Source organism: Cynara cardunculus (assembly GCF_001531365.2).
Source record: "Cynara cardunculus var. scolymus isolate 2C chromosome LG 3, CcrdV1, whole genome shotgun sequence".
In the NCBI taxonomy this organism is placed as follows: domain Eukaryota; kingdom Viridiplantae; phylum Streptophyta; class Magnoliopsida; order Asterales; family Asteraceae; genus Cynara; species Cynara cardunculus.
The window spans coordinates 10,895,427-10,909,265 of NC_037530.1; the positions used below are offsets into that span (position 1 = coordinate 10,895,427).

The window sequence follows — 13,839 nt, forward strand, 5'->3', positions numbered from 1 at the left end:
CCCACCTATATATATATATATATATATATATATATATATATAAAGTAAAATCTTAATCCCTCCATAATTTATGCTCTATTTTATTTTCTCCCCTCCCCTCCCCTCCCCACCCCATCTCTCTTTTCTTTTTCATCATTAATTTTTCACTAATATTAACCTTTTACATTTTCTCAAGCTATTCGTCTCAAGGTTTTACTTCGGTTTTTTCAATCTCTATCTGAACTCTACCAACTGTTTCACTATACTTTGATGTCTTTCTTTCCCTACTTTAATGTTGTGTTATAGATATAGATTCCAACCACAATAGTTCAAGGGAATGTAATTCTGCAGAATCCTTCAATTTGATGGTGTTATCATTTGGCATTTACTTCGGTACCAACAGCCTCTCTTTGGTATCCTCTGCATTTCCTCGACTTCATTCGTTTACCCCATGATTAATTTTAATCATTTTATTACTTGTCTCAATGTTTAATTTGTTTGATATTTCCAGTAAATGTTATAATTTGGGTGATTTCTGTTTCGCATGATTATCACAAGTTTGGGGTTTTATTTGTGGTTCAATCTTCAATTTATGCAATGATGACCTAAATGATCCAGAATCTCGTTATAAGTTGTAAATTGACATATGAATCTTAAATTAATTTAGAATCTCGATTATAAGTTGTAAATTGACTTGTGAATCTTAAACTGATTCAACATCTCGATCATAAGTTGTAAATTGATTCACGTACAAATTACAATTAAGATTCACATGTTCACATATGAATCTTAAATCAAATCAAAATTAAATTGATTCACCGATAGTGCTTTTTACACACATTCAGACATGTGATAATTAGAACCAAAAGCAAGATAAATAATGGCCCAATATTGTCTTTCAAGTAATAAAGTTGTAAATTACCAATTATCATTCACAAAGATTGGAAAAGCTTAATGAAAGTCTAATAAAAGAAATGTTTTCAGATGACGGATTTGAAGAAATCTTTTGTGGATTGGATTAATACTACTGAAATAACATAATTAAGAAAGTAGCATGGGTGTAAGACTTGTGGTGAAACATAAACACAAATTCCAGCAGACCAGTGTTGTGCAAATGCTTTCAGCATATAGTTGACAATAACTAGTTCCTTCATCTATTTTTGAGAAGTATCCTATATAGTATAAAAAACATTGGTAGTGTCATGGCGGTTGTTGCAACGAGTCTTTTCGAATAGTGGTTTTCGCTTAAAAGTAAGGGCTTATATTTTTTACCTATCCCTGAATTCAGCTAATCAAAGTCGGGGATAGCATAATCCATGATTATTCCCTCTTTAGAATGTACAAGATTAATTATTTTTGGAGCTTAAACCCTTGGATGATTAATGTCCTTAGATTTTGTATCATCATTTCCATCATTATTACGTGGTTGTTGAAAAGGTTGAAAATGTGATATTGGTAAATTTTCAAAAGGTGATGGTGACAGTGGAGGCGACAGGTTTTTTTTAAAGATGTGAGGGAGGTAACGTCATATTAGGAGGGGTTAAAGCAAATCATGCTCTTTGCACCCTCCTTTGACAAAAGGTTCTCTCAATATGGGGATTGAACTCAAAAATCTCTCTGCAGTGTATTCTTGGCATATATCACACCCCAGTGATTACAATGGTGTTAGAAAAAATCAAATCTTTTCACTTTACTTGAAAAAAACTTTTAATTTGTCAATCCCCGACAATGGTGCCAAAACTTGATAGTGTCAAATGGTTAACTTTTAACCAACGTACCTTTATGTAGTATCAGAACTATTAGTAGTGTCAAATGGTGTCTCCAAAATATATTGATAAATAAATATCTTTGTTTAAAAAACACTCTCTCGAGTCAATTCCCATATCATCCAATTTGATGTGTTCCAAGTGACCCACCTCTAAGTCCCCTACATTTAACACTTTGATCAGTGACAATCTGTCAATAATTTATCAATTTGAAAAACATAGAAAGCAAATCTCTTTGTTAACAACTCCATCAAGTATACTTCTCATATCATTTAAATTGGCATACATTCAAGTGGCTTATCTCTAAGTCCACGACACTTTAAGACTCTTCAAAGTGATTGCTTGTCAAGAAGTGTCATTGTTTTTTTTATAAAACATGAAATGAAATAATGGAACATTATTAATGAGAAACAATGTCGACTTTCCTTTGGTTCAAAATCTCACTATTTGTCTCACATCCAAGCTTAAGAGAATTAGCTACTCATTACAGAAAGTAATTGCATAAAAAAAAATTATAATAGAAAATAAGTGCATTTAATTAAATGACTAAAAGTAGTAATTGGAATTAAATAGTGAAATGTAAAGACGGTAAGCATAATAAAGTAAATACAGCACCAGTGCTGTTGAAATGTTGCAGAAATGGAAAATAAAATTCGGAGTTTGAAGAAAATTATTAAAATTATATTAAAGTAAGAACATAAACTAAAACACTTGAAAATATAAAGTAGAGTCAGTTTAGAGTTGATTCGATCTACTATCTAGATTACAACCCAACACCTCTATTTATATTGCTACTAGAAGGGGCAAAATGTAAATTAAAGGAAATTTAGGGACAAAGTTTGGTTAAAAAGTACAACAAACTTAACCACCCTGATCCTCCTAAGACTAAAAGGTCATCGGTTCTTGATCTTTAAGTAACAAAAAGTCTAAATTCATGCATGTTCCACGGCTAAATGCAATAAGGTCTCAAAAAAAGAACCACATAGACAAATAGATCAATGCTGTGGAAATGTTGAGAGTGCAAACATTTTGTCTAAAGGGTGAAATTAGCCTTCAATTGGAATAAAACAGGTAAAATCACAACATTTAGCTTCATGACATAAAATATAAAAAATAAGATTATAAATGACTCAACATTGGGACATAAAAATAAAATAAGCCATCATATAAGAGAAAAATTGAACGTTCATGCATTGAATAATCAATACATATCATTCGCATACAAGTTATGATTAAGATTCACATGTGAACATATCTTCGGATTCACAGTTCACATATGAACCAATATACACCTAATTATAATCATTTGATAGTTTATGGGAACTTTTGTGTTTGGTGAAATCACATATTAAAAAATCTTTGACTTATGAAAACATTATCACATTGTAATCACAATAAAATCATAGTATTGTCACATCATTATCGAAAACAGAGGAATCGACATTGTCCTCTTATGTGGTAAGAGGTAAACCAACCTCTTATTTGTCTCTTATTGTTCTTCAACCAATCATTTTTCTCAATCGATCCTTACCAAATCAATCAGTACCTCTATCAATTGATGTATTTTAATAGGATCTAAATGTGTTAAATACTGTTAACTACATATTTTCTTTTAAATGAATGCTAATTATATGATTTAGATGTAAATTTCATAATAATGATGAATATATGTGAAATTGTATAATTTTGTCTATAAAATTCAACACTGTGGTCAAAGACCTTTCAGCCTAGTGGTAAAGGCTTAGGCATGACATAGTCATGAACCCGAGTTCGAGCCCTGGGAGGGGAGTGTTGGCGACATTTAAGTGAGGCCATGTTTAGCCTCCAAATTTGCCGGGAATTAGTCGGGCTTTGGCCCGGACACCCTTAAAAAAAAAAAAAAAAAAATTCAACACTGTGATTTTTTAATGAATAAAATAGACAATTTAAACAAGTTTAGACGTTTATCAGTTTACAAAAACAAACAGTCTTATTGATTTAGATTTCAGATTTCAACATCATCTCTTATAAATCAGAAATGTAATAAGATTTCAGACTTCAGCACCTATTAAGAAAACAAACACCACGTGAATATGTTTGATTTATAATAGGTATTTTATTGATTGTTAACTTGTGTTTACCAAGTCTTATAGGTCACTTACCAAACCAGATAAATGTATCAAGAACCCATAATCTTTATGCAACAAGTGCAATCAAAATCTTACCAAGTAAGACTGATGACAAGTTGCCAAGGATCAAAAGTTTTACCCATAAATGAAGGTAATAACTCTTACCCGGTTAACACTTACCGGATAAGTATGTTGTTTCCATGGACTAGAATTTTACTGAATAAAGTAAGTGGGAATGTTGACTGTTACCGATGAACGCTTTTCCTATGTTAATTATTAGTAAAAGGAATTGTGGGTTTACAAAATGCATCTTCATATGCGACTAATTGATAAGTTAAAATACATCTTATGATATTCAGATGTATTTTTTTATATAAACTAGAAGGATACTTACACAATGTAACGAGATATATCTCAATCTTAATATTTCATTTTTTTTGTTCAGTCGGTGTTACAATAAGGTTTATATCGTTTTGAGAAAATAATAATGTTTTATTTTTGAATAAAATATAAATATTAATATATCATAAAAAATTGAAAAAAATATTGATATTATTACAAAACTAACTATTTAAATTTTCTCTTTTTTCTATGTATTGCTTTAGCTCATTTTTTTTGATTTATTAATATAATTTTTTTATAAAAATAATTATTAAGTATTTTGTTAAAACTAAATGATTATCCTAATTATATTTTAAATTTTTTATATTTAAAATAAAAATTTTATCTTATATTTGATTATGTTTATTTACAGTTAGTTACATAAATTCAACACATAAAGCTTTAATAAGTTATACATACGCACAATTTACTTGTAATTTTGAATTTTAAGTAATATGCATCAATAAACAGTACTTTATATATAAAAATAGTTTTTAATAGTTTTTGTCAAATGCTTTATAATATAGTATAGATTATTTATGGCTATGTTCCCCACATATTTGCCTTTGTTATTTGAACCTTAAAATTCACCCCATGAACGGTTTACACTTAAATAACAAGACTCACTTCAGCAACCAATTACAAATCTTATGTTCGTGTATGATGAAAAAGACAAAGTGGACGTCCATTCCTTTTTCGGGGAACTTAATTTCGTGTGTTTTTTTCTTTATAATTTCTCTTCCGTTCTTTACGTATCATAAAAAGATGAATCTAAACAAAAAGCCAAAGTAAGATGAAGTATTTGAGACCCGTGGTACATTTGATTATCATACCATGGATAATGGAAAGATAGCATCAATCAAATCAAACCAACACTGCATTTGCAATCCTTGGAACAAAGGAACCACCTAAAATGGTTTGCTTACTGTGTTCTGTTGTACTCTCCTCCTAAAGTGCAATGCAACCAGACTGGTGAAAGCATAGAAAGTTCCGAGGGGGGTATTTACAAACAACGGACCTGATCATGCCATTATATGGAGGAAACCAAAGATTTAGGCTCCATTGCAGTTTCAGAAAGTGAGCCCTCGGTCCACCTCTTTAACATCTCCAGAGCAGCCGCAGGCTGATCCATAGGAACCATATGACCAGCATCATGAACCTAGCACACACCCAAAAATATATGTCAATACTTTCACACGATTCAAAGATTTGGAAGTCTGAATGATACCTTGAGGAAACTGAGTGGACCATAGCTTTTGAGTAAGCCTGCTTCAGATCCAGATACTTCAAAAGGAACTTCAGAAGCAGCACCAAACTCTTTCGTACCACTCCATTCCATAGCATGAACCCATCTTGAATTACCTACTCTCATTGTGATTTAAACAAAATCATGATGTACTAGATACGATCAGAAAACATATATTTGAGTTGAGAAATGGTGAAAACTAACCAAGCCAGTTGCAGATGAGGTCGTATTCTCCAGCATATATGAGCATCTTAATTCCATCATCAAGGAGAGCAGGAATGCCGACTTCAAGATTTTTCATCCAGTCCATAAGCAAAGCAAAGTACACACTAGTGCTACATGAAACAAATTCTATATCTCCAACTCCAAGAGCTTGCCTAACAGATCTTTCGTTTAGGAGTGTCTCCATGTCCGAGAAGTCATAGCAGAGGCTGCCCACACACTCCTTTCTAATGTCATAGTACTGAACCAAATAAAAAACATGTTAACTTAGATTGTGCTCTTTTCTTTTTGGCAACACTCATACGCATGGTATTTCTTTCAAATAGAGTTGTTAAGGCGTTCCACTATTCAAAGTCTATACAACAAAGAATCAGATTTCCTTACGTTGATATTGCCAGCGATGTTAGTGATGGCAATGAAAATGATGTTGCAAACCAAGTATGCTGCCGTACAAGAGACTGTTCCATCAGTGCCTACAAAGGGAGTAGCAAAAGAATTATATCAACTAGCATAGGAGGAACAGCCAACAGCAATACTAGATATGCATCTCGCATTGATGACGATGCACATATATGGTTAAAGGTCACATGCAACAAATTAGCAGAAAAAGCTCCCCACATAACCCGATGATTTGCTAGCGCAGGCATCACTGTATGTCTGTGTGAGAGAGAGGCAACATTACCACAAAGCTTTATTGCTGCTTCACACACTGGAACTATCAAGTTGATGCGTTTGTATTGAGACTCGCTAATTATCCCCATGTCCAACGCATAATCTGTATAAGCCTTGTACTGAATTGCTGGATCAGTGAGCCCATTACCAATGGCAAATCCCTGTATAACAACACATAAAGTAAGTACATCAAGTCAATTGAGAAAACCAATGTGCTTAAAACACATACAGATACCTTCAGGTTTATGTGTATTCCTTCCTTATCTTTGTTTCCTTGGTGGACTCGAGCAGCAACAGCTGGAATGTAATGGCCGGCGTATGATTCTCCAGTAATATAGAAGTCATTATTTACGAGTTCAGGATGCTCTGTGAAGAAGGACTGAAACATAACAAAATTCACAATAGCATCGAAATATATGAACAGCAGATGAAGCAACAAACTCAACTCTCTCTTATTGCATGCTCAAGATTTGCAAAAACAGACTGATCTAATCTTAATTTCGAAAAAGATGCATGTGTTGAAGATTATTCTTCCTAGCCCTTGGAAATGTTAAAGTCCAAAAATTATCACACTGGGTTGGGCAGGGACAGCTGCCAATTGTGACTGCACAGTTGAATGTGGAAGCATGAGATATTATGCCATGAGCACAACTTGGAGAACAAAAGAACGTATATTGTATCCGGGGCAAACCTAGGAGAAGCTGAATATGATGGCAATACTATCAATCAACGAAGGTGAAGGAAAAGCACCAGGTGCCCTAACTAGAAGTACCAGTACATACAAGGTCAGGAGTTGCTACAAGATAGCTGACTGGTTGAGTCAAGAGTTCAAGATTCATGGAAAGAAATGTTGCTTTCGATGCGCTCCATGATTAAAAATCACCATTTAAATTTGTCAAACTTCAAGTTTTCCATTGGTCTATAGAGCGCAGGAGGCATTCTTCATATAAAAAGCAAAAAAAGATCTTAAATGTTGTAGTAGTAGCTGTTAATATCCCAGACAGCAACAATTCAAAATCACAAAATGAAGTCTTTAACCATAAAAACATACTTCTAAAGGAAAGGCTATAAAATGCACTAGCTAAGGCCTAAGAACTCATGATTCACATTTCAGACCATGAAGCAAAGAAAAAAATAATCAAGCAGTAGTCATTAAGGTATCATGCATGCATCTAATTTTAACATACTGTTTTCTATACATTGTCAATGTAGAGAAAAGTTTACACGAGCAGCTCTCTAGTGACAAGTGACCGATCATGTGTACAATTAAGATGATCCTGAGTTATCCATCATTCAATAGTATATCATGGAACAATTGCCATGATCTTGAAATCAAATGCGCAAAAAGAAGTTACACCGACAGTGCATAGAAGACCCACTCTTCAGCTAAAGCCTACAACTACTATGATAGCCAAAGACCTATGGCAAATTGATCATTGAACAAAAGATCATTGCTACCAGTCTTTTAAAGAATATTTATTATTTACATAATCACATACATAAGCAAGAGAGGAAAGCAACAGACCTGTAAGAAGTCGTATAGATCATCACTAACACCCTTTTCATCATGGCGAATGTCTCTTTTATCAGAGCTATAACTAAAGCCGGTCCCAGTAGGTTGGTCAACATACAACAGGTTTGCTGCCTGAGTTTACACAGATATATTATTGTTTTGTACAACATACGACAAATAAGAAAAATAAACATTAGAAAAAAGCATCAAAATTCAACTCCATTGTCATAAAAGGAAATGTACAAGAGCAATCCAATATTGAACAATCAAATCATCCACAAAAAGCACTAGTAGGACATTTTTACAAAAAACCACCCACCAACCAATATCAAGCATTGTGATAATGGCTACACTATTAAGCATGTATCTTCAATGGTACACATTAAATGAACTTCAAGAACGGCTACATTTGTCAAGTTGCTTATTGAACTTCAATAACCAATTAACCATAGTAATATACAAATGTACGAATAAAGTGATGTATAACAAATTATTTGATAATATCAAGAAAACTTTAGTCCTGAAAGAAAGAAAAGTATTTGATCAAATATGTAATATGAGAGAGATAATGTGATTTGCTATTCTCATCCACTTTCTAAGTATGACAACTAATATTTGACCAAGAAACAAACCTGGTCCCACCCATACTCGTTCCAGACAAGAGTTAAGTTCTTTCCAATCTTGAAAGGACCATTTTCATAGAAAAGAGCAAGCTCACTGCTACAACCTGGTCCTCCGGTCAGCCAGATAACAACAGGGTCATTTTCGCTGTTCCGTGATTTGAAGTAAAAGTAAAACATCCTACACAGAACCCAAAGATATTTTTAGATTCTAATGAAAATGGTAGAAATGAAGATATCAACCCTTTCTAAAAGTAGTAAACACGCCAAATGATGTACATGTATGACAAAGAAACTACAGAATTAATGAATGAAGTATAACCACAAATAGAGCCAACTGAACAAATTCACGTGATTTAACAGCGTTTACTAGTCATTACTGAGTCCAAGTCTATATCTGCGAACTGGTGGGAGCACATGTGATGGTCATTCGACAGTACATACAGTGATACCAGACCCATAATAATCTAGTTAAACACCATTAATGTTCATGACATCTTGAGGTGCCAATTCTAGTTCTTCAGGGGGCAGGGTTAGTTGATATGCTACTTGAGTTGGCGATACAGTGGCATTTATCTATTACAGTCACGAAGAAGTAACAAACATCAGTTATGCATTCACTCTCTTTACAAGTTACTTGATATCCGCAATAGCTTTTCAACGCCGTTCACAAGAAAGAAATATCAGCCTTACTACTAATTTCAGAAATGAATCCCCCATATCCGTGCGTAGAACATCGTTACTATCGGCCTTTCCACATAGCATTTACAAACAAAAACAGCAAAAGGAGGTAAAGGTGCGAGCGTGTAAAATCAACTTGATACATATGATTTCCCCCAACTTTTATCACGATGTCTTAAACTTTAGAAATTAAAAAAATATAATTAGGGTTTAAGACAGCAAAATGTGTTTCTAAAATCTAAGTATGCTAAATTACCAAATAAAGAAAAAAACAAGGTTTCCCAACATTAATGATATCAGCAAACCTTCCAAAACTGTAGGTTTCAGAACAGTCGAGTCAAGTTTAATCACGAAATTGTAAACAGTGTAACAATAATAAGAGTAATATAGGGTTTTGCGAATATACTGAGCATCATAAGAGTGTTCAATCTGGTAATAACCAGCATGATGACCTAATTCTTCAACCGACGCGCTACCGGAATCGACGAAATTGGGGAATTTAAAAGGCTTCTCGACTATCTTCGGACGAACAATAGAAGACCGGTTAGCAACATCGCGATCGACAATGTTGATGGAGTGTTTTGGGAACAAATTGAGGCCTCTGATCAGCTTCCTAGCCTGAGTTGATGGGAACTTTGGGTCCGTCAGGCGGAGACTCGTCGTCGGAGAAAAAGAGGCAACAAGAAGAGAAAGGAGGAGGAGTGGGAGAAGCATCCTGAACCTGAAACACAGCATTTTAGAGAGAGAAGATTCTAAACTCTTGGAGGAGAGATCGAGTACATATATAGGGGAGAGAGAGACTACAGTCTACTGTACCTTTACATGAGATAATACGTCGCCGTTTGGCTGTGGCTTTGACTTTGGACGAAGTGCCTCGCCAAAAACGCACCATGCCACCACACGTGGTTGGATCTTGAATTTGCAACGAGACATGTCACATTTTTTTTAATTGGCTTTCAAGTCATATCACAATTATGCACTCCTTTCAATTTAATATCTTATTTTATTAATTTATTAAAAGGTAAACTACAAAATTGACTATTTAGGGGTTATTTGACACAAGTCGAATGATTTAGTGTAGAATGGTTAAACGGTTAAAATGTTTAAGAGATTTTGTATGATTTATTATCAGATAGAAAATAACTGTTTGAAAATTGTTCTGAATCAACAGTCTAACTGACATAAAAATTACCATATTATCCTAATCTTGTGTGTAATGAAAACTAACAGAATTGTGAGGTCTGAATTCAAAAATTATATGTAGTTTGCTCTTTTTTTCCTCAAGGGAAAGTTTCTAATCAATATGAAATCAAACATTACATGTATACCGGTTGATTGATGGATACAAAGCTTATAACATATAGAAATCTACTTAATTTTGTAACTTGAACTGTAATAAGAACACTTGAGCTGCCACCATCAGTGTCATTTTGCAACTCATCAACTCCAATAACAAAATTTTGAGATCTTATCACCATATATGTACTACTTGCTCTGGAAGCCAAGATCTAGTAATCAAGTTGTTTTAAACGCCAAATACCCTTTGCGTTAGGATTCATTCTTGTTGATTAGTCTTTATGGTCCTATTAATTTAGGATGGCATCTTCCCTTTGTTGTAGGAGATGTATGCTCAAATTTGGCCTCATCAGTTTAATTTTTCATTCTTTATGGTCCTATTGACACATTGTATCTTTTGCTTATTGACACACTGTATGTCTTGCAATCATAAGAAAAAGAAAAAAAAAAGACAGATGTTCACATTTATTTTGGGAAGTTCCAAATGTAAGAAAAGAAGTTGTAGCTTGAACAATAGTAAATCAAAGGTGCCAATTTAGGGGGAAACCCTCTTTGAATCGGCAAAGACAGGGGGTGCAGACATGTCTGCTGCGGCGAAGAAACAGCGAGAATGGTGACCCTATCCTCGTACCTAGTGTGGTGAAGAAACAACGAGACTGATGGTGCGTTTGTGAAGGAAAAGGCTACCAAAATCGAGAGTTGAGGATAGAATCCAAGAGGAATCAAAGGAAAAGGCAACGTGGAGGAATCGAGAGTTTGAAGAGAGAATCAAGGAGAGGTTAAGAGTTTGAAGAGTCTAATGAGTCCTTAGAATTAGACCTTTTAAAGAATACATGCCAAACAATCTTATTTCTAACCAACTTAGAGCTTTACCTCTTAATGGCACCATTAAGAGGTAAACAAACATCCCCTTAATTGTCCTTACGTGTTAGTCACATTCATGTTACTATTTCAATATACAAGTTATTAAATATGTGTACAAACATTTGTAATATGAAGTTCAGAAAAAAAGAATCCAAAGACCAAAACAAACCCAAACCATAAAGTCAAAAATCATCCCCTCCCTGCTTTTCAAAACGAAAACCTCTACCATCTCATCTTGATATATATCCGATTCAGATGACCGTCACCGCCTCATCCTATCTCTATTTCTCCATCATCGATTTAGGATGAGATTAAGATCAACATCTTCATCTCGATTTCTCTATCACCAACATTGTAAGGAAGGATATGATGGGGTGTTTTTGGTAACTGGTGGTGGTAGTAGTGTTGTTCTTTAATGACTTGGTGGGTGAAATGCATTTTTTTTTCATTTGATTTGGCGGCAGCAGTGGTGTCTCAATGGTGGTTAGGGGTGAGCAGCGGAACCGGGTACCCGGCTATGGAACCGGAACCGCCGGTTCTGGAACCGGAACCGATATGAGTGGTTCCGGTTCCGGTTCCTAAAATACGGAACCGATTGAGAATGGTTCTGGTTCCGGTTCCGGTTCTCAATTTTTCGGAACCGTTAACCGTCGGGTACCCGGTATTTTTAAATAAAAAATTATTATTATTTTTTAATACCAAATTTATATTAGGTTTACATCTTGAAAGCATGCCGTCATCTTCATTCTTCATCTAAATTCTTCATATAGAATGATTCGTATTTTTTTAAATTGTGTGTTCACTTGGATTCATAGTATGTAATTGTTAAACTCTGAAAATTTACCATTATAGTATGTAATCGTTAAACTTTGAACATTTTTTATTAGTCTATTATAGTTTGTAATCGTTAAACAATATTTGTAACCATTATTATATATAATTTGTATTCTTGCTTATTTATTTAATGTTTAGGCAACGTTTTATTTTTTATTTCTAAATAACAAAATTTTAATATTTTAGTAAGCGGGTACCCGGAACCGGAACCGGTTCCAGTTCCGGTTCCAAAAATTTAAGAACCGCTCTAACCGGTTCCGGTTCCAATATCTCAAGAACCGCCGGTTCCGGTTCCGGTTCCTGTCAAAAAGGACGGGTACCCGCCTATGCTCACCCCTAATGGTGGTGGTGGTGGTGTTCTTTATTGATACAGTGGACGTGGTGCCCTTTCAACTACGGTGGCGGTGTTCTCTCCTTACAACACTACAATTTTAGGGTTTTCAAATTAGGATTTTGTTCTAGTTTCACTTTAGAGTTTGATGTTTTCCATTTAGAAATTTGATTCATGATTTTGTACATAAAATTTTGAAATAAAATGTTCTTGATGTTGTACATAATTGTGTACTTTATGTTCTTCAAAATTTTGTTTTGTTGTTGTTCATAATGTTCTAGATATGCTCTTGATCATGAACTTTTTATATAGTTTTTGGTATTGATATTCTTCATAATTTGTGACAATACTGAGTCATGCATAACAAATATTTTGTGATTGACGGCGATGCAAAAATAAGTTGATTGATTATGTAGTCAGAAAAAGTTGCGATAGAAAAATCTTCGATTGAATGATGATACTTAATTTATTTGTAAACAACTTCTTTTTCCTAATGATTCATGCAACTCAAAATCCATAGGTTTTAACGACCGAGATTAGGTAGTATGTAAAAATCCTATAAGCCTGGACTAGAATATCGGGTTTAAACAAGTTTTTAGTTGCTGCTAGACGTCACTTATTATTTTGGGCCTAGGTTGAAGTAATATGACAACTAGTATATGTTGGATTCATTTAGATATATGGAATAGATATAAAGTAGGGATCTTGTGTATCAGAGGTGACTAATTATGAGAACAATATATTGGATGTTATATGAGTGTCATAGATGTCTCTCACGTGGTCATTATATATATATATTTATTTGACTTAAGAACATGAAGTTTGTTATGTGTGAGGGACATGTTTACAGGTATAATCACTTTGTAACTGGGTGACAAAATGACAATTGAACATGTCATATATCACATGGTAGTATTAGCATGTGTCAAGATATAATTTGTCCATCTGAGTTGGAGGGTGACATCTCTAGCCCCTTGATTGAATCTTTTGAGGAAACGCATGCATCCTGAGATAATAGATATGAGGATATTTTAAATGTAAGAATCCAATAAATATTCAATGAATCCATGAAAGATTTGATACTAAGGATTTAGATGAGATATTAGACGCTTGTTGTTCGATAGATTTAAGGTGCATTTTACGGTTTTATGGCAAGAATTTGAAAGAAAAGTGAATTGTGGTAGAAGTTATCAAAAACTCAAACATATGAGATACGGCACACTGGCCAAAGTTGTAACGCCCATATTTTTACCATGAGAAATGTTACGTAATCTAAAACAGATTCTCCAAAAGCACTCCAGAAATAATGGCTAAATTAAAACTTTA

The 13,839-nt window shown here is 34.0% G+C and overlaps 1 protein-coding gene across 1 annotated transcript; it reads right to left on the bottom strand.

Moving 5' to 3' along the window:
- Positions 1-4,864: 4,864 nt before the first annotated feature.
- LOC112508935 (serine carboxypeptidase-like) lies at positions 4,865-9,936 on the bottom strand. The gene is made up of 9 exons (XM_025113798.1): positions 9,595-9,936; positions 8,520-8,688; positions 7,900-8,019; positions 6,610-6,753; positions 6,385-6,535; positions 6,087-6,175; positions 5,685-5,943; positions 5,463-5,596; positions 4,865-5,393 (listed from the first exon to the last, which is right to left on the bottom strand). The coding sequence occupies exons 1-9, from the start codon at positions 9,921-9,923 to the stop codon at positions 5,265-5,267; spliced, it is 1,524 nt and encodes a 507-aa protein (XP_024969566.1). The 5' UTR covers positions 9,924-9,936; the 3' UTR covers positions 4,865-5,264.
- Between the last annotated feature and the right edge of the window lie 3,903 nt (positions 9,937-13,839).